The sequence below is a fragment of the Balearica regulorum genome, chromosome 6 (assembly GCF_011004875.1).
Source record: "Balearica regulorum gibbericeps isolate bBalReg1 chromosome 6, bBalReg1.pri, whole genome shotgun sequence".
In the NCBI taxonomy this organism is placed as follows: domain Eukaryota; kingdom Metazoa; phylum Chordata; class Aves; order Gruiformes; family Gruidae; genus Balearica; species Balearica regulorum.
In genome coordinates, this window is record NC_046189.1 from 15,915,945 (window position 1) to 15,940,428 (window position 24,484).

General features: G+C 41.5%; 1 protein-coding gene across 11 annotated transcripts in view; it reads left to right on the plus strand.

The window, feature by feature from the left end:
• Nucleotides 1-24,484, plus strand: part of PIKFYVE (phosphoinositide kinase, FYVE-type zinc finger containing) — a 67,191-nt gene that overhangs the window by 40,620 nt on the left and 2,087 nt on the right. For 8 of the 11 annotated variants that reach the window (XM_075756473.1, XM_075756475.1, XM_075756477.1 and 5 more), the window contains 24 exons: nt 654-794; nt 1,477-1,603; nt 2,739-3,925; nt 5,368-5,468; nt 6,572-6,643; nt 8,226-8,397; nt 9,769-9,947; nt 10,431-10,544; nt 11,828-11,936; nt 12,049-12,203; nt 12,730-12,820; nt 13,823-13,883; nt 14,469-14,612; nt 14,774-14,894; nt 15,285-15,329; nt 16,012-16,107; nt 16,826-16,909; nt 17,397-17,488; nt 18,137-18,301; nt 18,879-18,938; nt 19,477-19,653; nt 20,371-20,474; nt 20,752-20,880; nt 22,194-22,455. In XM_075756473.1, the coding sequence (XP_075612588.1) occupies nt 654-794; nt 1,477-1,603; nt 2,739-3,925; nt 5,368-5,468; nt 6,572-6,643; nt 8,226-8,397; nt 9,769-9,947; nt 10,431-10,544; nt 11,828-11,936; nt 12,049-12,203; nt 12,730-12,820; nt 13,823-13,883; nt 14,469-14,612; nt 14,774-14,894; nt 15,285-15,329; nt 16,012-16,107; nt 16,826-16,909; nt 17,397-17,488; nt 18,137-18,301; nt 18,879-18,938; nt 19,477-19,653; nt 20,371-20,474; nt 20,752-20,880; nt 22,194-22,455 (3,988 nt within the window). Of the gene's footprint in view, nt 1-653; nt 795-1,476; nt 1,604-2,738; nt 3,926-5,367; nt 5,469-6,571; nt 6,644-8,225; nt 8,398-9,768; nt 9,948-10,430; nt 10,545-11,827; nt 11,937-12,048; nt 12,204-12,729; nt 12,821-13,822; nt 13,884-14,468; nt 14,613-14,773; nt 14,895-15,284; nt 15,330-16,011; nt 16,108-16,825; nt 16,910-17,396; nt 17,489-18,136; nt 18,302-18,878; nt 18,939-19,476; nt 19,654-20,370; nt 20,475-20,751; nt 20,881-22,193; nt 22,456-24,484 lie in introns of those variants that run through there. The other 3 variants (XM_075756474.1, XM_075756476.1, XR_012836062.1) reach the window with 2 other exon arrangements.

The window sequence follows — 24,484 nt, forward strand, 5'->3', positions numbered from 1 at the left end:
CTTTCTCTTTCTGTGCATGGTAATAAAAGTGTGTGTGGGATAGTGAGATGAAGCCAGAAGGTTGGCATGGTTAGAAGAGCAATTTTGCAGCGCACAGCATTTGGTATCCCACTCCAGAAGCACTGTCCCTAAGTACAGATTTAGGGACTGAGGCTTTGTGTACAGACTTGTAGAGGCATAGAGCACTGGCATACTCTGCGTGAATGGAAGCATCTCTGAGTGCCAGCACTCAACACTAGCAAGTGTCTGAAGATGGAGAACATGACATGGCAAACAACTTTGGTTTAGGATGCTCTAATTCTAGCACTTTTTGAATGTTAAAGCCTTTTTTCCATGTAAGGATGTAAGGTGCAAATATATATATATATATATCTGTTTGGATTCTGCTGCAAGTCTCTTACTTTGGACTCCTCATGTGCAATTAGTGCATATAACAAATTACTGATAAACTGGGTGTTGTGGGGGTGGGAAAATGTGCACAATGAGCAGCTAATGGTGCTTTCTGGATAGCTGTTTTCCCTGTTAAGAAAGGTCAGTATATAAATGAGAGAGAAAGTTGCAATAAGCATTTAAGGTTGGTTTGTTTTTGGTTTTTTTTTTTTTTTCAGATGGGTTTGCGGTAGTTAACTGCCATACTTTGTTCCTTTCTGCAGGAAAGGGAGTTCTTGAAGAACTATGTACAGCGAATAGTTGATGTCAGACCTAATTTAGTCCTTGTTGAGAAGACTGTGTCCCGAATTGCCCAGGACATGCTCTTAGAGCATGGTATCACTCTGGTCATCAACGTCAAGCCGGTGAGCATTTCCTGTCAGACTGGGTCTTGTGGTGGATCTCTGTAACTTTTCCTTGTAGAAAGCTCCCTGGAGAAAGCAGAATTGTCTTATTTTCTCCTCTAACCAAACCTTTTTCTAATGGTACTTTTCTTCCAAGAAGACAAGACAGGCAAACCTAGAGAGTAACTTTTTCCTCAGCTCTTCACAGCAACTCTGCTGTGCCCTTGCTTGATAGGTCCTTGTACCCTGGCCTGGTTCTAGTTAACTATGACTCCTATTTCTAGCAAATCCTGCATGGGTTCTCAGTGATCCTCAGAGAGCCTCTCTGTCCCTGTGAGGCAGGGTACAGACAGCCAAACAGAGAGCTGCTGTGGGAGTTTGCTGAGCTCCTGATAGCCAGTACTGTGCTGACTGCACTGTACCTCCTGGAACTTTTTTCACTTGAACGGATCAAGATATCACCAAGGAAGAGCACAATCTTACTTCTCATCAGAAATTCTCACCCAACTGCTTTTCTAAGGTTCTTGTATATTGTGGGTATGTGTTTCTGTGACTGGGTTTAACCCAGAGTTTACATCTCAGTGAGAGGTTTCCTGGATCACAGTGGCAATTTTTTTTTTTTTTTTTTTTTTTTGAGGGCAAGCTAAGGATGCTAGTATCCTCTTTGCACTGTAAATTCTTACTGTTCTTTCCATTTTTACAGCAAGTATTAGACCGGGTGAGTCGAATGACCCAAGGAGACTTAGTGATGTCAATGGATCAACTGTTGACCAAACCACGTTTGGGAACCTGTCATAAATTTTATATGCAAGTTTTTCAGTTGCCCAATGGTGAGTAAAGCTTGATGTGTTTTAACTTGTGTGTGTGTGAAAGGATAAATGCTTTGTTCCTCTTAACTAGTTCTGAACTGTTGGGTGCCTTGTCTAATCGAGTATTATCCTTCCTACTCATTTTTCTTCTGTTACATCTTGGAACTACAATGTTGTGGACACAAAAGCATGATCTTACTAAGATGAGGCACACTAGATTTTAATTAGGTTGGCTGCTTCTTTCCAAACTTTTTTCTCTTCCCACCACCCCGGAGTTTGTCTAGTCCAACTTCCTGTTCAAAACAGGAAGGATTAATTTCAATGCAGGATCAGATTCCTCGGGGCTTTGTTAGCCAACTGTTGAAAATATTACAGAACGGAAATTTCATAGCCTGTCTGGGCATCTGTTCAGTTGTTTAACTATCCTCAGCATAAAGAATTTTTCTACATAGAAACAGAGAATCATAGAAAGCCCAGGTTGGAAGGGACCTTGAAAGATCATCTGGTGCATCCTTAACATATCCAATCAAAGTTTGCCTTGCTGCAATTTGTGCACACTGCCACATGTCCAGTTATTGTACACCTTTGAGAAATGAGGTTCCTTTTTCTCTGTAACCCCCTTTAGGCAGTGGAAGCCTGCAAAGGAAGAAATGCTGCTTGACAGGTTATCGATGGTGCTGGCACACATAAATGCTGTTGATGTAAATCTTTGTGGAGACACAGTCTTTGTGTCTCTTTCCCTTACCCATGGCCCCTTCCAGCCTTTAAATTGCACTCAAAATCTTGTAGGCTTTTGACTTGTAAGGATGAGCAAATGTGCCTGAGAGGATAGTGGAGTTTTTGCTTCACTGCTGCAGAGAATACAGTGATCTTAGAATACGCTGTTTAGGCCAACATGTTCCATGTGGCCTTCACTTGGACTTTATGATTACTCACTTTACAAAATGGGAGAATTTTTGTAGCAAATGCTTGTTTTGCTTGCAAAAATAAGTTCTTTCAGTATAGTGGTGTGAACTTCTGCAGCTGGATTGTGCTACCAACGTTACTTGCTCTTAGTTTCTGTTACAGTCTCTTCAATATGTGAGATACCTAAGATCAGGTTAACTGCAGTTGTCATCCTAACTGCTATGTTTTCGTTTGTTTATTTTTCTTCTAGATCAGACAAAAACCTTGATGTTCTTTGAAGGGTGTCCCCAGCACCTGGGTTGCACTATCAAGTTGTGTGGTGCTGCAGAGTATGAGCTGGCCCGTGTGAAGGAGATCCTGGTCTTCATGGTCTGTGTGGCTTATCATTCCCAGCTGGAAATCTCTTTCCTTATGGATGAGTTTGCCATGCCCCCTACTCTGACCAAAAACACCTCCTTTCACTCCCTTATTGAGGAGCCAGGAGATGAAAACGAACAACAGAATCTCTTCAATGGTGAGGATTTCAGCACAGCAGTCAGAGACATTGAACTATCCTCTGAAAAGCTGCCTGTAATCTCTGAGTCAGTGTCCTCTGATGAGGTCAGGTTGCTTGAACAAAGGGTTTTATTTGAGAAAGGTGACCAAGAGAACAGTCAACTGGAAACAGCGTCCTCAAAACAGCCAGAGCACCACAAAGCAGAGTCACCATTTCCAGTGTTCAACTCTGTACCTCCTGCAATACCTGAAACATCCCTGCTGCCCCTCCATGGCATGGACCAGCACTTGGTTGGTCTGGATAGCCAGACACCAGAGCCTCTTCAACAGGTCGATGATCTGCAAGAATCCAAGAGTCAGATGAGAGTCTTCAGAGACCCTCTCCAGGATGATACTGGTTTATATGTCACGGAAGAGGTAACTTCTTCTGAGGATCGTCTCAAGACTTACTCTGCAGCATTTAAGCAGGAGTTGAAAGATGTCATTCTCTGTATTTCTCCTGTAATGATGTTCCGTGAACCATTTCTTTTGACTGAAAAAGGCATGAGGTGCCCTGCCCGGGAATACTTCCCTGAGCAAGTTTATTGGTCTCCTCTCCTCAATAAGGAATACAAGGAGTTGGAGAGCAGAAGGAAGAGACAATTATTGCGGGATCTCTCTGGCCTACAAGGGATGAATGGGAGTATCCAGGCCAAGGCTATCCAAATCTTGCCTTCTCACGAGTTGGTTAATACTAGAATAGCAGAACATCTAGGTGATAGCCAGAGCTTAGCCAGAATGCTGGCTGACTATCGGGCCAGAGGAGGGAGGATACTACAGAAAAGCACGGATCCCTTTGCCCAAAGTAAGGATGTGTCTAGTGTCCCTACTGGAAAAACTGGGTGCAGAATTGACGAGGATGAGAAAGGACTGGCTCAGAGTGAATCCTCATGGTCTCATAAGGTAAGATTCAAAGCTATGTTACTCAAAACCTAGGCTACACCAGTTTCTCCTGGTAATACAGAAGGTGTAGCGTCTCATATTAAAAGTTAAACCAGAGTTGGTGGATTTTTTTTGTGGGTTTTTTGTTTGTTTTTCTTGACTGGTTCAAAATGGCATTTTAGATTGCAGTGCTCTGGGCACTAAAGTCAATATAACCAGGGACTACGTGGACATAAGAAAGAACAAGTGACTGACTGCAAAATTTCCCTAGAAAGGGAAGAGGTGGTGAGACTCTGCTTTCTGAGAAACGCAGAATCGGCCAAGAATCAGTGTATTACGTTGCCTGTTCAGCTCAGTTATACATGACTGATTTGTGAAAATGAATACATGAAAGGGCAGCAAACTTAAAGAAGTTTCTGAAACTGAGCTTTCTTGCTGCTTGTATTGGTGATTTCTAAAAAGCGTAATATTTTCATCTTCAGAGGGCTTAATGTCCTGGAAACAGCAGTAGGCTGTAATTCCATTAAAGTATTTGGCTGTTCATAAAAGTTTTGGGTGATCTGAAGAAATGTGAGAATCTCATAATGGAGGGGGGGAATCTTTGAAATTTCAAAGAAGGCAGTATGTGCTTATAATCAAAATATTTAAAGTTTTGGGAAACTGCTGTGAAAGTAACTAACTTGTATCTGAGAAAAAGGATCTTGGGAATTTCTTGAACTAGAAGCTGTTCAGGAGAAAAGTCTATGAACAAGAGTCGCAGAACTGATCTCTTGAAATAGTCAAATATTTTGGTCCCTGGGCCAATCAGCCCTCAGGTTCATGAGCAGAAGTCACTTTTTAATCGGTGCTTAAATGTAAATCTGTGTAGCTTCACAGGCTATAATCTTACAAACTGTAAGACTAGCCCTTGCTCTGGATCAGGCTGGTTGATGCTGTTTTAAATTTATTCAGTGACCAAAGAAAAGTATTTGGTAACTTCATAGTTCGGTAGGGCGTGGAAGGGGAAACAGCTCCATTCCATCAGCAGCGTCGTAAATCTCTTCACAGAGGACAGAAAGTTGTAAGTCTTTCTATAGCCTGAATGAGTAATTGAGGTATAATGTATTGGCAGAGTTTTGATTCCAAGGTGTCCTAAACTGTACAGTGCTTTGGAGACTCTGGACGTTTGTCTTGGGACTCTTGTTGTTTTCTGTTTCCCTTAGCTTCCTTTCCACAGAAACAAACACATGTGTGCATTGGTTTCATTTTGCATACTAGTTATGCTTTTCTAAAGATGGCAGTTGCCAATTATACATGGTACAAGTCTACCTGAAGCTCAGAGATAATGCAAGATTAATCTGTACAAAAGGAGCAAGCAGAGATTTGTCTGTAAATGAAACTACTAGAGTAGATTTTTGTCATTGGGAGTTGTGTGTAGATGGAGGTGTCTGTAACAAGTAAATGAGTTGTTCTCTCTCTACCAGGTGGATTGCCTGAGCCCAGTAAACCATCAGAGGCTCTGTGTTCTCTTCAGTAGCTCTTCTGCTCAGTCCAGCAACGCTCCAAGTGCCTGTGTTAGCCCCTGGTATGAAAACTACTCCTCTACAGCTTGTATAATTGCTATCTTTTTTCCTAAGTCAAGGTCAGTGCTTGCCTCATAGCGGTATTTCTTTGAGGAGTCCTTGGTAGGTTGTGCCCATCCTGTAACAGGTACTGTTGCCAAAATAGTTTTGTGTTGCCTGGTCAGGTGGATCTAGAGCAGTATCCCATAGCCTCTAATCCCCAAGATATGAATGAGAAAGCCCAGTCTCAACCAGAATACTTTAGTTGGTCCTTTCACTGCAGAGTAGTGGGGGGGGGGGGGGGGGGAACAGGACACTGCATACAGTCTTGTGGGGAAGAGTTAGTTTATATAAACACAGAAGAATGTCCAAGCCCAAAAATAAGCCTTGAGAGAATCTTGGAATACATCTAGATTGCATTATCTGAGAGTGGCATTTGAATATATTGTTATCTTTCTCATATTATAGTCAGTGGCGTTAAGAGTTTTAACTGTATTTCCAGTTTAGGGGGCTGTAATTTGTTGTGTGCAACTTGTGACATGCTTCTAGCCCTACTAAACAGGACAGGTCTTTGTGTTTCATCGTCTATCTCAGGTGAAAATATAGAGATGGCTCTCTTAGAGGGACGGCTCTAGAGTTGCTGTAAAAGCTTAGGAATTAACCAAAGGTGGTGGTGATAAGCTTGCTAAACAGCGACAATAAGAGGATGTAATATACTGATATTAGAGATGTCTGAATTGTGACACTTAAACTGCTACACATTTTAAGTGGCTTGGTCACCTCAGGTTCTGAGAAAATGAAAGATGCTACTAAATCTTCTAGAAGAGTAAGGTTTTCTTAAAGCTTTTTTCATCTTCTGGATATACCCTTTTTGTAACTGTTTAAATGTCAGTGTTTGAGGCTTCAAGCTGTCTAGACTTCTGTGCCTAAATATTCTTGAATGTGATCTTCAAAAGTGCAGTTGAATTGTATTTAACTTTTAAATGCCAAGTTTAAAGTTGTTCTAGTAGGACTCTGATCTCGTTATTAGCAGACTTGACAGCAGCAATCTAAGAAGGGCGGTCAAGAGGAAAACAGCTAACAGTGGCAGCATCCACCCTCTAAAGCTTTTCTTTCTCTGCTTTAGGATTGTGACCATGGAGTTCTATGGGAAAAATGACCTGACTCTAGGGATTTTTCTGGAGCGCTACTGTTTCAGGTGAGGAGGAACTTATTCTAAATATCATTCTAAACAAAAGAAAAGCTTTTGATAGCTCTGTGAAGTTGACCTGCTGCCCTCTTCATGGACTCTACTTCCTGTGCCCTTAGGAGAACAGCATGCGAGTCTACAGAACCAGTTGTGTCCTAGTAAAGCTTACCACTTAAATCTGCCACTCCCTTTGCTTTGTTATCGTGCTGTAGTGAAAGAGGAACTGGATTTAAGAATTCACTTACTCATGCTCACTTCTTACAAGCAAATATATCCACTGCTTCCCCACTTTGGCCCTGTCCCTCTTATTTCCTTTAATGAGAAAGTCAAACAGATTATGAAACAAGACTTACAAGTTCATAAAGACAAATGTGTTCACTTATACCTTCTTGTAGCAATTAGGGCTCTAAGGGCTTAGTTAAGAGTCTGAGCATGGATTCCAAAGAGCTGTTTTTCAAGACAAGCAACTGTACTATTCACAGTTTTCTGAGGTTCCTATTTGAACTTCATACGAGTTCTAGAAAAAAACCCCTACTACTTTAGTGTTATCTGAGGGTGTCAGAGTAAGGCTTTGTCATATCTGCAAGGTGGCTGATGTAAATCATCTAGAACACTTTTAGCCCTGGCAAAGTACTGTGTAATTTATTTAATCTGACAGAGGTGGAAGTTGTTACGTTTCAGTAATAACCAGTACTATCAGATCCTCATACAGAGTCTCAGCAGGCTGTGAAGCTGGATAGGTAGCCTATGACTCCTCAAAAGCCAAGATTACTCTGTTCTCTCCATTGGTTACTTGCAGTAGCAAAATGCTCTTAATATTCAGCCTTCTCTGGAGGAAAAAGTATTTCTCCTTGTGCTGATCAATGAGGAGGAGGAGGAGCTTAGCTGCTCACTGCTAAGTTAGTGTGTGCTGAAGTGAATGCTTCTCAATCTCCATAGTTTCAGTAATTTTTAATCTTTTTTCATATAAGCAAGGAGGATCTGGGCTGTTTTAGGCTCTTTCTGTTTTTGAAGAATTCCCTATTTTTTGCTTTGGTAGCTAAACAATTCAGTTTTTATTTTTCTGATGTCAGCCTCTCTTCTCTGACTTAAAAGAAACCCATCCAAAGAAAGGTCATGAGTTTTTCTGTTCAAAGAGAAACTCATCTCTTCCTTCGGGACCTGAAACACTACCATTTTGAAGGCTCTTTGACACATCTTTGGTCCTCAGTAGCCTTTGCTCTGGTACACTGCCAAAGTGGTCTTCTAATTTGGTGCCAGGCACTTCCAGGTGCTTGATCCATGTTTTGTGGACTATGTGGAATATGTTGGTAGAAAGTGATTAATTCAAAAAAGATTGTGATAGCAACCAGTATCCAGTCTGCTTTTGGGACCTATACAGTCATTACTGGCAAGGGAACTTCCCTCCATGCTATTTCTAAATGAATACAATTCACTCGGCAGAAACAGTCTTCACTAAAGGCTTAGGAAACTTTTACAGTAAAGATAAATAGTACAGTGATATGAAAAGGCATATTGGATATGTCGAATCAGTCCTTCAGCAGTGTCTAGCCTATGATCATTCATAAATGTTTCCATTTCTCTCTATAAGGCCTTCCTACCAATGCCCCAGCATGTTCTGTGAAACGCCAATGGTGCACCACATTCGTCGCTTTGTTCATGGGCAAGGCTGTGTGCAAATTGTGTTAAAGGAGCTGGACTCCCCAGTCCCTGGGTACCAGCACACCATTCTTACTTACTCCTGGTGCAGACTGTGCAAACAGGTAAGGATGTGGGGTTAAGAATCATTGCTATTCCAATTTAGTATTCCTGTTGTGACTGACCTCCTACGGAAAGGCAGCATTTTTGAGGAAAGTGCTCATCCCTGGAGCTATGGCTAAACTAACACAAAACCTGTTACTGATACAGATGGTCTCACCTACCTACAACTCCCTCTTGCAGAATTTGGGCTGTTGAGGGCGAAACATCTTGTGTGGGATAGTCCTGTTGGGAAGTGTTAAACCTGGCTCTGAGAGGACAGGTTTAAGTGGAGTCAATATATTGCTGAAAACTCATTTCTAACATATGGAAAAATTGGAGTTGCCCTCTTGGAGGTGAAGAGTATGGTCCCTTCCCTGCAGTGAATCAGTGTGAGCATCAAATGAGTTTACGTATGGGGAAGGGCAGACACTGAGACCTACTGGCTTAGTAATTGGCTAAAACCACTTGGTATTCTTTGATCTGCTATGGACTGGACAGTCTGCATTGCATCAATGTGATGTCTAGACTTCCTTTAGTAGTCGTTACAAAATAAGTAAAATATTAATTAGAGGAATGATAAATTGCTTTAAAAAAGACAAGATAGTAAGATTGTGTATTATCTGAAACTTGTTCTGTAATTTAGCTAAGAAAACATTACCAACTGGATACTCATCTCTAGCTAAACATTGTAAAACTTAAGAGCCTTCAAAGAGATGAGAGTAAAACTTAATTAGAAAAGATTCATGCAGTACCTGAAATGAAAAACATCTCAATTACTCATGTGGATGACTCAATTCACCTGTTTACGCTGGCTTAAAGATGGGTGTTGGATTTAAAGATACCTGGAGGAAGTTAATGTCATTGCTGAAGGCAAGTCCTACGCTGCTGTTTATACACCTGTTCTATAACCTTTTATTTTTGTGTGCTCATGTAAACACTAATATGTTTGTGGCTATTAAGTATGTATAAAGCAGTGACTGCTCTGAGCTTTCAAGCACTGCTGGAGTTGAAATACACTGCAGAGCAATACCAATGTACTTGTAGCTGAAGAATCACCAGGGAAAAAGTATATGATGAAACCATATGTTGCTGACTGGGTTGCTGGAAATTGTCTCTATGCAGAGAAATAGCATTCCCAAACAGAAGCTTCCACGAAGGATATGTTTGTACTCCCCCATTTTAGCACCTGTCATCATCAACTAGCAGTTGTTGTTTATCCAATTTATTGTAACTATGGCCTGAGCTTTGCATAAATGTTATCTTTGCTGCTGTTTAGTATGTTTCAGGGTCACGGATGCTTCTGCTACTAGAAATACTACGTTGCTATCTAGGTTAGCCTGTCCTTAATCTTGGTTGAAGAGTGAAGTTAAGATACCTGGCTTTCAATTTTTCAGGTGACACCAGTTGTTCCCCTTTCCAATGATTCTTGGTCTATGTCTTTTGCAAAATACCTTGAGCTGAGATTCTATGGGCACCAGTACACTCGAAGGGCCAATGCAGAGCCTTGTGGTCATTCCATTCACCATGACTATCACCAGTATTTTTCCTATAATCAGATGGTGGCATCTTTCAGGTGAGGTCCACTGCTAAAAGCTTCCTTCTCTCTCTAATACTATGTGAAGCATATAGCTCTAGTAAGGATTCATCAGGTCTGTCCTTCACTTTGATTAAAGCGTGGGATAATGTAACTGCACTATAATCACAAGTGCACGATTGTGTGCTGGCTTGCAGAGGGCATTGTGGGTGCCATCATTGTCCTGGATGGGGTGGGCAGTGTTCCTAAGAATCAATGGCTCCAGTCCTTGATAGAGAAGGGAAACACTTTTCCCTATCTACTCTTGAAAACTTTCAGAGTTTTATTTTTGCAACATGACCTGTGGTTTTACTTTTTTGCCTAGGAGGTAAATAAACAGGGTGTTATTGCTAGTAAAGTAACTAAAGCCCTGGACATGTTGGCAGTGCCCCTTTACATATAAGGGTCACAAACCACAATATGGTGTAGAATTAGTACTATGTGGTGAGAGTCTTGTTAATAGCTGTCATATTGCCTTCTCAGCTACTCTCCAATCCGGCTGCTTGAAGTGTGTGTCCCCCTCCCCAAGATCTACATCAAACGGCAGGCTCCATCGAAAGTTACTATTTTGCAGGATCTCAAGGATTTCTCTCAAAAGTAAGCTTTGTTTTAATACCTTCCTCACTTATTTGTAATTTGGACTTTTATTAGCAGAGCACAAAACCTTTTTTGCTAGCATAGATAAGACTTGCTAAATAGTCATTATTTAATAGAAAAGTAATGGTTTTAAACCCATTTATATGTGCATATACTTCTAAGGGAGGGTAGTATTGGAATCTTCTTTACTTTACCTGCTCTGTCTGTCCTAATCTCTCACCTCTTCATCTGGCGTCAGCACAGCTTAAACATAGCCAGTAGAAACTAAGATTCTTCTCTTCTCCATCTCTGAATGTTGCACTGATATTTGAGTGATACAGCATGTTTCTGACACTGAAAGTTGACCATTAGGCGGTATCTGAAATGTCACCTCTTCTTACAAACTACCTTGTCAAGCACAGCTAAAATATTTCTAATTCCTCCGTCTAATACTAAAAATGTAACAGAGGAGGTGATCCTAGAAGGCTTAATCTGAAAACTGCAGGTAACACTTTGTATCCTTACCCTAACATTCCTTTTTGGAAGAACTGACCAAATTTAAATCCTGCCTTCAGCCCAGAAAAACTGTAAAGAAATTGCTCAGATCTGTTGTCTAGACAGAATTGTCTTTGTTATATTGGTCATGTGGCAACTAAATTCTCTGGTGCATAAAAGGCATTGCCTTTGTTAGCTGTTGAATATAACAACAGCAGACAGTCTGGTACCTTCTTATGGTCTAAGGTAAATTACCGTAAGCCTAGATACCTTCTAATTGTAAGAACAAAAAGGTGGGAGACAGGCATGATGGAAACTGTATTAAATCCAGCCTGACTGCTGTTCTGCGTGGTGGCAGCATTCCTGTATGGCTGATGTCTTGTGACTGCCTGACTTCAGAACCTGTGGAGCTTTGTTTAGAGCTGAAGTAGAGTTACTCACTCTGACTGTCTCTGAGCCCTTCTGGTGGAGGTGTAGCTTGCAGTCCCAGATTCTTCCTAAACACAGATGACACAACAATTCCCCTCTGCTAGTAATGTGTTTGTATTGCTCTCTGACAACTTCCACTGCTAAGAATAAGTTGTGAAGAGGAATGTCAGTGTATGTAACTCATAGGTTTCTGCTACACTGATGAATTTTTTTCCAACTTTCCCTGTAAATTCAGTGGGATGACCTATTGCGCAGAAGACTGCCATATATCGTCTTTTGTATTCTTAAATGCTAACCTTAAACACATTCAGACTTTTATTAAAGAATGTTGAAGATGTTCCAAGTAGTCACAGCGTAACTCTTTGTATCCCTGTTGACAGGGTGTCACAAGTGTATCTTGCTGTTGATGATCGCCTTGCCTCTCTGAAAACGGACACTTTCAGCAAAACGAGAGAAGAAAAGATGGAAGACCTCTTTGCCCAAAAGGAGGTAATGGACTGTTTCTCCACTGGCAGACCATAGGCTACAAAGTGTGTGGAGAAGCCACTGGGATCTAGTGTCATCTTTGGTCACAGAACACTGACAGTTTCTCTTTTGGCAGATGGAAGAGGGAGAGTTTCGAAACTGGACTGAGAAAATCCAAGCAAGGCTGCTTTCATCATCATTAGACACACCTCAGCAGCTGCAATCTGTTTTTGAGTCTCTGATAGCCAAAAAGCAAGGACTTTGTGAGATGCTACAAGCCTGGAATAATAGGTAAGAGGACACATGTTGGAATCGTGAGCAATACCGATACTGTGCTGGTTGTAGAAGGCAGGAGGTTCTTTTGTACTTTCCCTGTAGTGCAGTTGCTGTGTAGAGTCTGTTATGACAGCTTGTGCTGAATGTCCTCTACTGGTTAAGACCACAGAGCTCGTTGGTTGGAACAGAAAATCATCAGAGGCCAGATAATAGAAATGTTGTGTTGTGGAGCACAACTTGCATCTAAGAGAAGAAAGTGTTATTTGAATAAGGTCGGAAGAGAGGGGAAGAGGGGAGCATGGGAAAGCAATTAATTGGGTAAAATTATCTCAGAGGTGAAGAAAATGTTCTGATTTTGGCCATTTGAAACAACATAGCTTTGGCATATGTTAGCAACCATCTGAGTTTGCAGTAAAGACTGGTGAAGGCATGCTTGGCTGTATTCTAGTATGAAGAAACTTCATAACTTGTGCCTTTCACAGCTAATACCTGTAACCTAACTCTTAATTCTTCTTTGGGTTTTGTTGTTTTGTTTTTTAAGATTGCAGGATCTCTTCCAACAAGAGAAAGGGAGAAAACGTCCTTCAGTACCACCCAGCCCTGGGAGACTGAGGCAAGGTGAAGAAAGCAAGGTACGAGTAGCAGGCCAGAAGCTACTTAAACATTTCTTTTTTTTCTGGGGCAACACAGTAGTCTTAAGACTGGCTTCGTTTCACTTGGTGAACTTGTTTTACTGCATCATGTGGTTTTCAGCTGTAAATGCTTGAATTGCATGTTAGTGTATGTATCTTATCCTAAAGCTGTGAATGAAGAGCCTATTAAACAGAAGAAGGCTAAGTATGAATAGGATTTGATGATTTTTTTGTGGTGTTCGTGTAGTGTTAATCTGAATACTGACAATGGAGAGCCGCACTCATTGTCAGGTGTATGCATAGATAGGAAGGAGGTCACCTTGTTAGACCCTAGGTTGTTGCCCACGAGGTTTATCCCTTGTGAAAAAGAAAAGGCAAAAATTGTCAGGAGAGGCAGAGCAAAGAACACAGGAAGGACAGATAGTGAATTTGCAGGTTCATCTCTGTTCTGTGGGAACTGGCTGAGGGGATGTATAAATAATTTTGGCCTGCTGCCTCAAGAGCAGGGTCTAAGGGTACAGTTGCCAGCATGCTGAACAACCACCTTTTGGGGATCTGGTACTCTGAGAAACTGTCCAGACTGCAAGGCAGTACAGTATAAGGATCATACAGAGAGGCTGAACTCCCAGTAGTTCTAATGTTAGCAAGGCGCACTAAGAAAGCTCATGAGACCCTGGATTTGCTCTACTGCATTCATACGTCCCACTTACACATATTTGTTAGATGCTAAAACGTGCTTAACCTTGATTTACCAGCAAGTAGGTTTATATAGAGGAAGAGTGTAGTCTTTAAAGCAGCATAGAGCAACGGTAGCAGTAATAAGCATGTTGTGAAGCTGGGTTGCTGTTGCCTTGTCTTTTTCATGTGGTGGTAGATACAGTGACAGTGCAGTGGGTGGAAGTACTCTGTTGTGGTACATCTGCTTTTGCAAGTGTTCCACAGAGGAAGGGATACAACTATAAGAGCTTGGCATCACCACTGGTATTTTGTTATTCTGCCTAGATCAGTAGCATGGATGCTTCCCCACGCAATGCTTCTCCAGCACTGCAAAATGGAGAGAAAGGTCTGTTGTTTGCTTATTTGTTTATTTTTCTTAAGCTGCCAAAAGAAGCTTGCTTATAACCCTTTCCCTGACGTAACATGGGAGCCTTTGTCAAATTTGATAATTTAGAGAAACAGTGAATCCTCAATGTATCAGATGGGAATAAGCCATTTTGTAGCTTACTATTATAAAAAGCACAGTCTGCTTCTAATGTGAAGCTAAATTGGCCAGCAAGGGTTTTCCTTTGAACTTGAGTTTAAAAACTTTCAGAGCCTTTCTAAATAACTGAATAACTACATGGAATTTGGGAAACGCCTCTCAACTGTTCTGTGAAGTGGTTATGGGTGCCGAGACCTCTTACGTGAGGCATACTGAGAGTGTGTGGGAGCTGAAGGTAGTGGGTATAAGAGTGTGCATCTTCTGGAGGTCATGTGCTACATTGATCAGCTTGCTCATTCCTTTGCTCTGGGTGGCCTTACCTGCATTCTGAGTAAAAACTTCTTGAAAGTAGACACTGGTGATAGCTGGGCCTGAGAGCAAGCAATATCACTTCTGACAGCCATGTAAAACGCTTTCTTCTGTCTTTAACTGTCCTTGTACCCTCAGAGGATCGTTTCCTGACTACTTTATCAAGTCAGAGCTCCACAGGCTCCACCCATCTTCAGCTGCCCACCCCTCCAGAGGTTGTATCGGAGCATATGACTGGTGCTAACACACTGTCTGAACAGGATACAACAAGCAGCTCAGAAGGTATAGTTCAGTTGTGGTCTTGTATTCTTTCTCTTGCTTCTCTGTGGCAAGTGTATGAGATCGATTTAGGAAACAACAAGTCTGGTAACTCTGTGGTTTGCAACCTTCCTTCTGAATTTACATTAATATTGTGATGTAAACTTAATTTATCTCTGTTCCAGATGTGTTTGATGGACACTCACTGGGATCTACAGACAGCCAAGTGAAGGAGAAGTCTACTATGAAAGCTATTTTGGCTAACTTTTTGCCTGGAAACAACTATAACCCCATTCCATTTCCCTTGTAAGTACTGCATAATATATATGATGTACAAAATTACCAGTCTGATCAAATTGCAATGCTTCCTTCAGTAGGTAATTTAAGTTATCATTTGGGTTTGCCTCTCAATAAGCTATAGAACTTCCTCAAGGCAAGAAGTTTTCTGCTTCCCTTCTACGTGTTTGTAGGTTACCCACTTTTCTTATCAATGATCCACCCTTGTGCATATGCATTATCAGTTTCTCTTCCTCCTAGCAGGCATGCCTCCTCAGAACTCTTGTGGGAGGGGAAGGGGTGGGGGGAAAGGGGAGAAGGGTGCCTTCTAACTTCATTGCTGCAGGGAGGGAGCAGAAATGTCCTTCCTTAGCAAAGACTTACTGAAGCTATGTGCCTGCCTCTTGTTTTTGCTTCCAGACCTCTTCCAAGGGTTGGACTCAAATTGGCATTGTCTGGGTGTAGGTCAGGTTCAATGGCTACTGCATGTACCCTCAAGTCCTCTTCTCATGTGAAAATGGGCAGGCTGGAAAGTCTTTCAGCTACTTGGTCTGCGTGCTTTGTAGTGTTTCTCATTTGACATGAGCCTAACGTTTGGCAGCCTGAGTTCAACATATGAATCCTACCCCCAGGGTAGTAGTGGAGGCCATGGGCGAATGAGGTAAAAGTTAAATAACTGGACCCTACAGACAAGTAAAAGAAAATCTTACAGAAACCCAGGAGGCTCTTGGGAATTTTCTGTGCTAAACTGCTTGTTCAGAAAAGAGTCCAGGTTTGTTCCCTAACTTCATTCTGCAGGCTATGCTGCAGGACAGTCAAAACAAACTCAGGCGGGTTTTGGTGCCATTAGAAACAGTGGCTGCTAAACAGAAATAGACTCTTATTCTAACTTGGAGCTGGTTTTCTGATATAAGCAGCTTGCTTGAAGTGCTGATTGCCCTAACATGTTACCATTTAGGTTTAGCCACATAGCTATGAATGTGTCTATTGGGAGAAGCTAATCTGGGGAGCTTTGGTTCCTTGCTAAGACTTGCAGCTTGTGCCTGGGAGTGCAGTGATGAGATCTGGGTTTTGACCAAAACCTAACCTTTTCTTTCCGCAAATTGTTACGATCTGCTAATATTCTCCCTATTTCCCTTTCATTTAGCGACCCGGATAAGCACTACCTGATGTACGAGCATGAACGTGTACCTATTGCAGTCTGCGAGAAAGAACCGAGCTCCATCATAGCTTTTGCTCTCAGGTACTGGTGTGGTTTTGCTGTTCATCTGACACATGTACTTTTCTGTGCAAGGAATATTTAAATTATAATGGTAAGGAGCAAACATGACAGAATTTCTTCACTCAGCTGTGTTGAGTGTTTTTGCCAGAGCTGAAGTTCTCTCTGTTTACTGCTGAGATGCGAAAAGTAGGTTTTCCAACTTGCAACGGAATTTTATGCTTTTCTTGCTGAGCTCTAGTACACAAAAATGAATTAGTTGTGTACTAGTTGAATTAGTGCTTCCTGTAATGAAATATTGTTGCAGAAAGAAGTGCAACTACATTTCACTCAGCTTTCCAGCGTGGAGGAAGTGCAACTGAGTATTCATACTGCAGTCTACACCTTGCCTACCTTTGGTCATAGCAGCTCTTGCCTGCTACTCAGCTCTCCAAACCAGCTGCTTCAGTAAATCTTGGTGTTTGCATGTCATAAGGCAGCAGACTTTAAGAAGCGCATTCTTAAATTTTGGGAGGGGGAGAAACAAGAGAGGATTTCTCCTGCGGTATGATCTAGAGCAGCTTCTGGTCTAAGGGAACTATGTTCTAATTGTAAGAAAAAATGAAGGAGAGGTTTTTCTACTGTGGGTTTTTGTTTCTTGTGATTGTCTCTGAACTGAATCTTTGGGTTGGTGTTACAGAGTCTCCCAGAGAACAGCTGACTCTTTTCATATTCTTGTTTTTTATTTTCCTCTTCCCTTCAGTTGCAAGGAGTACAGAAATGCCCTGGATGAGTTGTCCAAAGTATCTCTGAAGAACAGTTCCGAAGAAGGACTACAGCTGAACAGGTTACATGCAGGAACTACAGCGCACAGAGCGAAGGCGCAGTGCTTGTAGTGAATAAGCCAAAACTAGGATGGGAAAGGACCCTCGAAATATGCCTCTGTTAAGATCTTGGCTTTCTGATGGAATCTGACACATTCCATGTAACCAACACATTCTTGCAGTATGAGTTTGCATTTCATGTTGAGGACTCTGCTGGCCCCATCAGCTGATCCCTTGACTTTGTGCATAGTAGAGATTACTGGTCCGGCTTACCTTTCCTGTGGTGATGAAATGGAGCTGTTGCTATGGAGCCCTGTGCGGTTTTTCTCAGGGAGGTGGAGGAGGACAACTTTGGAGAGTCCCACACCATTGCAACCTTAAACTGTATCATCTTCCCTTAGTAGTACTTAGTGTTAGGCATGAAGGAGAAATAAACGTACAGGAGTAAAGCAATAGTGTCTCGAGTGGCAGTATTTGTTGGGCTTGTGACTTTGTTTTTTTGCCTTTCAGCATGTCAGACAGCAAGCCAAAGAGCAGTAGCCCTGTCCGCCTGCCTGAAGCTAACACGGGCCCTTCAAATCGCAATGCAGAGCCAGAACAGCGTAAGACCATTTTGCCAAAATCATATCCATGATGCTAATCTCAGCTCAGACTTGATTCCACTTAACCTGGGTTCTAGCTTTTGTGAAAGTTAAGTTAGAACAAAGAAAATGCATTCTGAGTTGAAATTGTGACTAGTCTTAGAGTTGACTTGATGTAGAACATGTGTGTCTTTTGGGTTTTTTTTGAAGTCTGTGCCCATGATGGCTTTCTGTGATTCTTATAAGATCAGACTATCATTCCCTGATTTAGTATGTTATGATGTGGTGGACCTTGGGTTGTTTTTGAATCTAGGCTGTTCAGTGGGGTATGATGCCTATAATATGTTCTGACTTCTTTTGGTACTGCCTTCTTTAAAAAGGTGGCAATTAAAATATTTTTAAATGGAGAAGTTAAGTTCTTCCTATGTTGAAGGTGCTTACGCTTGGTCTGTGTTTTTAAATGACTCAGAATTCCCCAATGCTACTCAGAATGCTAGGTCTGCTAACCTGATGGACCTTGGTTGCCTGAAGAATTGCAAATGAGTTACAGTTGAATGACATCATTCCTTCAGTTAGAACAATGAATGGAGAATGCTCTTGTAAGTAATGTTTTTATTAAACTGCCTGTGGAAATGCCAAGACCAACTTTTTTATTCCTTTTCACTGTAGCAAAGAAACCGTCTAGCGTTTTGTCTTTCTTCCGTGGCACGGGAGGGAAGAGCCCAGACCTCTCTTCCCAGAAGAAAGAGACCTTACGTGGTGCTGACAGTGCCTACTACCAGGTTGGACAGATGGGCAGAGAGGGAGCAGAAAACCAAGGAGCAGAGCCTCAAGGTACAAGACTTGGACTGTTGAGTCCATCTTCTGTCTTGGACTGTTACTTCTCCCAAACCTCATTCGTACTTGTAAGGCCCAGAATGTGCTCCTGCTCATACTTTTTCAGCAGTCCCAAGATTATTCAACTTGCACTGCGAATGAATGATTTGGGCATCAGATGTGGGTTTCTCCTAAAGACATTGCTTTATGGGAAGGGAAATAGGGTCTTTCAAACCCCAGTAACTATAGGGACATTGAGGGTCTGGGCTTGAATGCCTTTGGATTGAGTTGACTCTAGTTAAGCAGCCCAGTCTCTCTTCCTTGCTTCCTGTTTAACTTTTGTTTCAACTCATGGAAAATGAATGAAGAGAAAACAGGGAAAACTTGTACTTGTTTCCCATGAAGAGCAGGGCCCTTCTAGCATACATATATCATACAATTATAGCTGTATCTCTGATTCCCTTTATATAGTTCCCTCTGTGTTCTTGAAAATAAGAAAATATTTCTCTTGTGATGGGAGTTTACAAGTAGTATCTTACATGGCTTTCTCAGTAATAATAATGAACAACCCTGACTGGTCCCTTTATGCCTTCAGATGATGTAGATGGAGGAGATGGGCAGAAGAAACAGCTGGTGAATCCCCATGTGGAACTCCGTGAGTAGTTGTAAATAATAACTTGAAGTTTTAGCTGACAAACTCCTTTCCTCATGTAATGGAAATCTTGAAGTTAATAATTATTTTTTCTTTGTATTGGGCAGGAAGGAAAGACAGATCAAGAACAGAGCAATGCAATTTTTACTTACTGTAATCAATCTCTCTGTTGCAAAAATACCCCATAAAACTTTTTTTTTTTTTACTTGATCTTTTGTCTGGACACTTTCCCATGGCATATAAAGTGAGCACCTGAAGGGAGTTGACTTTTCCTGTAAGTTTTCCATTTAAGTCCTATAGGTTTAAACTTCCAAAGTACAATAGGCATGAGGGAGAGACATTTAGCGCAATAGAATCATATCATAGAATGGTTAGGGTTGGAAGGGACCTCAAAGATCATCTAGTTCCAACCCCCCTGCTGCGGACAGGGACACCCTCCACTAGAATAATAGTCTTCTAGACATGAGTAAAATCTCTGAATGTCATCTCAGGTAGTCAGTGGGTATTACATGCTGTTAATGAGTACAACCTTTTTTTGCAGAGTTTTCAGATGCGAATGCCAAGTTCTACTGCCGGATTTATTATGCTGGCGAGTTTCACAAGATGCGTGAAGTGATACTGGGGAGCAGTGAAGAGGACTTCATCCGATCCCTCTCTCACTCTATGCCCTGGCAGGCACGAGGTGGCAAATCTGGGGCTGCGTTCTATGTGACTGAGGGTAAATGCAACTTCTTCCCCCTTCATAATTAGAGGGTATTATTTGGGGATGGTAATGGTTAGTGCGTCAGTCAATCCCTGATTACCTCTAGCCAGAGGGTTGCTGACTGTCAAGTTGGCCACTCGGAATGAAAAGTTAAGTGGATTGTTCTGGGGTCTTCAGTGTCAGATTATTTGTTTCTGTACGTGCAGGAGAACAAAATGTAGTTCTGTTTTTCAGTAGTAGCAGCTAGGGAGGCCGGTTTAGCAGAAGGGTTGTACTCTTAGGCAGGATTCAGAAAACAAAAACTTGAGTATAGTTCAAGGAAAACTGGTTATTAAAGACACAGTGTTTCTTATAACACCACATGCTATAGTTGATTTCTAGGATTTATTTTTTTTTTTTTAATTGTGGCTGATTCTAGGCACCTACTTGAAACGAGTCTTGAATGGGAAGGATCTGTAGGCTGTTTCTGTTGTCTGTATAAGAAGTCCATATAGTGGAAGTAAATCTAACTTAAGCAGTCTTTTTTTCCCTGATTTGCTATAAGGCTGGAATTCAGAATATATGAAGTAAAAAAAGTTTCTAGAAATGAGCTTCTATAGCTAAAGATTTAAGAGCGTTGTAGACCTTTATTTTTTTCAAGCCACTTCAGCTGTGCGACAGTCCTAAAGAACTTGCAAAGAATACATCACTTACTGTATATAACTCTGTTGCCTCTGTCTGATGTTAAAACAGATGACAGATTCATCTTGAAGCAGATGCCTCGTCTGGAAGTCCAGTCATTCCTCGACTTTGCTCCACACTACTTCACTTACATCATTAACGCAGTTCAGCAAAAGGTAATTTAAGGAAAAAAACAAGTGCCTTTTAATTTAGGCAGTGTTCTGTGTTTTACGGACTAGTAACAGTTTCCATTAACCTCTTTCATTTAAGTAAAAGAAAATGTCAGAGGGTATGAGTTGCACTAATAATGTGGTTTTAAGATTAAAAGTGGGGATTTTGCTGGAGCTTCGAAGCTGTAATACACAGTCAAACAGAACAGTGGCGCCTCTAGTATTTGATTGCTGATAGCCTGTACGCAGAGATCTATCTTACGCCATGTCTTCTCTTCATCAGAAGCCCACAGCGCTGGCCAAAATTCTTGGGGTATATCGAATTGGATACAAGAACTCTCAAAACAACACTGAAAAGAAGCTGGATCTGCTTGTCATGGAAAACCTTTTCTATGGCAGGAAAATGGCTCAGGTAAGAACAAGTGGTCTGTTCTCTTGCAGTGCAGCTCTGACTGGGAGCAAGAGCAGGGTTACTAGGAGCTGTCTCGGTAACTTTCAACTTTGCATGTGCTGTCTGTATCTCACACTGCTCAAAGATGACGGTTCATGCCTGTTGCCTTGTTACGTGCTCCTTGGTAACTTGATGCCTATATTGGCTAGTTCAGCTAGCTGTACTGCAGGCTTCAGCTTTTAGAAGTTTTATTTGTCCCTGCATCTCCTTTGTCTGATATAAAACATTGCCAACTTAATTAGGAAAATCTGAAACCTTTCTGCAAAGCTTTCAGAAGAACTAACTGGGATTACAGAATAATTTGTTTGGAAGGAGAGCTTCATCAACAGAGATGGTGAGCTACCATGTAGTGGGAGGGAAACTAACAATATTTTGAACCTGCTGTTCTCTCTCTGAACCACTTCATGTGTGGGACAAGATTTTGAGTTCAGTCTTGCTCTTAGTAAAAAGAGCAACCTTTATGAGGCAGTAGAATGAAGACCTTAAAATGATGGTTTCAAATACAGAGTTAATGCTGAAAAGGAAGTTCAAACAAATGTCACTTCTAAAACTAGATAGTATCACTTCTCTCCACCTTCCCTCTTAGTGCCTGGTCTCAAACAGGGGATGTTTGTGGGAGGAAGTGAACTGAGGGAATTCTAGATAGATGTGAAGGATGTTGTTGTGGGTTTTCTTTTTGTTTGTCTGTTATTTAAATCATGAGGGTGGTCAGGCACCAGAACAGAGACCCAAAGAGACTCTGGGACTCTGTCCCTGAAGTTAGTCAAATCTTGACTGGACAGGGCTTGAACAATCCTCTCTAACAGGATCTGCTTTGAGCAGGGCGTTGGACTGGAGACCTCCAGAGATCCTTTCCAACCTAACGATGGTCTGTCTCTTGCCTTACCAACAGATATTAAATGAAGCTTCATGCAAGACCCACCTCCCTCTTCAGTGGCTTTACTTTTGTCAGTGTTTGAGTCTGTAGAAGCTGGCTGGAAAACTGAGTTTACCTATACAATATAAAAATGGGGACACCCTTTTTCCCTTAAATTAGGCTAAACATTAATGAAAGAACTTGCCTAAAACTTTTGAATTGTAGGCTTTGATGCTACTCGTCACTAAGGAAACTTTAATTTTTGTAGTATGAAAATGCTTTTTAACTGTCTTCCTCCTATGGAGAAGGAAGGAGTTTCCCTGCTGTGCTGTCTTCTCAAGCACTGTCGTGTTAGGTATGTTGAAGTCTTTAACCTAGCAGAACCATGGAACACAGTAGTGCTGTTCTGCATTTGCAGGTTTTTGACTTGAAGGGCTCCCTACGGAATAGAAATGTTAAAACGGACACAGGCAAGGAAAGCTGTGATGTAGTCCTTCTGGATGAGAACCTTCTGAAGATGGTCCGAGATAATCCTTTGTACATCCGTTCCCATTGCAAGGCTGTGCTGAGAGCTTCCATACACAGTGATTCCCAGTTCCTCTCCAGCCACCTCATCATTGACTATTCCCTGCTGGTGGGTCGTGATGATACCAACAATGAGTTGGTTGTTGGGATCATTGGTAGGTTGTCTCCTGTGTTTTCTTTCTTTCTTTCAGCTGGTGAAACTGCTTTCTTCTGGTTTAGATGTTTATAGTACTCTTAGAACTGTACCACCACCAGAGAGACGTGTGTCAGGAAAGCTTGTCTTCTTGATGGAATACCACCCTCATCTCCCATGGATATTCAAAGTGGAGGCAGGAAATCTTGTCTCCAGCTCTTGTATGGGCTTGTTTTAGCATTTGCATTAATAAGAATATATGCAGGAGGCCTCACAGGTAGTGAAAAAGCAGTCAAGTTGGTGTTTAACCTACACTTTGACTGCAGTTGAAGTAGGAAAGGCTGTTTGTAGGCTTTTACGTGTTTAATCTTTAAAGTTAGTTCAGTAATGTTTATACAGCCATTTAAATTTTAACTTGTGTGGAGGGGACCTCAGGAGAAACAATATTGGTGGGGTGGAAGCGGGAAGTTAAACATCACGGGATTACTTGTGATCATGTAGTCTGACCTGGATAATAGGGGTGGCAATGCAGTAATTACCTTGTCACATCCTCTGACTTGTGACTGGAAAGTAGAGCCTCAATTTTAGACAGGCAAACTTGTGCAGAAGACTTGGAGATGAAGCCATTTTGCAGAATGTGGAAGTGGCTCTTGGAAATGAGATGCTCTTGGAACCTAGCTCACAAATGCTTCTAGATGAGATCTCAAGCCAGGAGGTCTGGATTACTCTTTTCCAATAAAGCTTGGAAGCCATTCTAATAACACTTCTAGTTGAGAAGTGAAGCCCCAGCTACAAAGAACTGCAAGTTGTTATTACTTGCTAGTTTTGTAGGCTCTTGAATATTTGGGTAAATCTGCTCCTTCTGTACGTGTGGCTTTTTGCTGTCCTACACAAAGTCTTACCTGATTAAAGAGTGTATTTTATGTGATGATTAAAGCTAACAGTTCTTTCACTGTGATGAGAACAGCTGTTCATGATCTGAAGGAGCTTGTTTAACACAAATATAGTCAAGAAGAGAGAAACATACGTTCTGTATCAGGCTGTCACAATATTCTGTAAATGGTACCCTGAGAACTTACAAAGTACTTGAGCTAAACTTGTGGCGGGGAAGCAACTAAAACCCATTACATTGGACTGAGTTAGAATCTGAGGTCAGAATCTCCAACTATTTTAGATCCTAATGTGATACGGAAAACAAGTAAGTTAAGTCTGTGAGGAGCTGTGAAGACTGTAGGCTCTGTTGTGTGGAACTCTGGGCCTTGGGGTGTGAAGTGACAGTTCTTATTGCACACACTGATAATATCAGTCCCAAAGCACTCTAAGGGAGCATTTTTAAAGACTATTCAGATAAATGAATAGGTCTTAAGATTGGCAGATCCGGATGAGTTTTGTGTAAAGCACAGCTGAGGTGAAACACATGGATACATATGGTGGCCTTTTGTAAATCCAGAAACAGTAAATTCAAAATTGTATCATTACAGTTGTAGTCAAATGTTAGGAGATAATGATATCTAGTAATGAAAAACTTCACTTACTGCAGCTTCAGCTTTGTAGACCAAAATGTTCATGTGCTTGTAATGACTGAGCACGCTTTCTCTGAAGGGGGTTTGGAAACAATTTTGAAGTCTTTTCCTTGCAGCCCGCTCTTCCAATCAGGGTCACTGATGGTGTTTCTAGTCCTCCATATCATGAAGTGAAAAGTGTTTTGCTTTCTGTTATCAATCCTGTAGGTGGCCGCAATGATGAGGAATACTACTGGCTTAAATGGATAGGTGTCCAAGTCCTAATGCTGTTAGCTGTTACAGTAAAGTAGTGGGAGCTGCTAAGGCGAAGTGGGGCTTGATACATTTCTGGGATGAGGATCAGCTAAGAAACTCTTGTAAATGAGCCCTTGAAACTCTTAACATGGATAAAGATGGATGTACCTGGGTGGTCTGTTTTTGTAGAGGCAGGAAGAGTTGATTGTGGTCTTGCTGGGCTTTTGAGATAACATATTCACCCTACCCAAATGTAATCAATACTCCAGAATGTGAGGCAACTGGTAGGGGGAA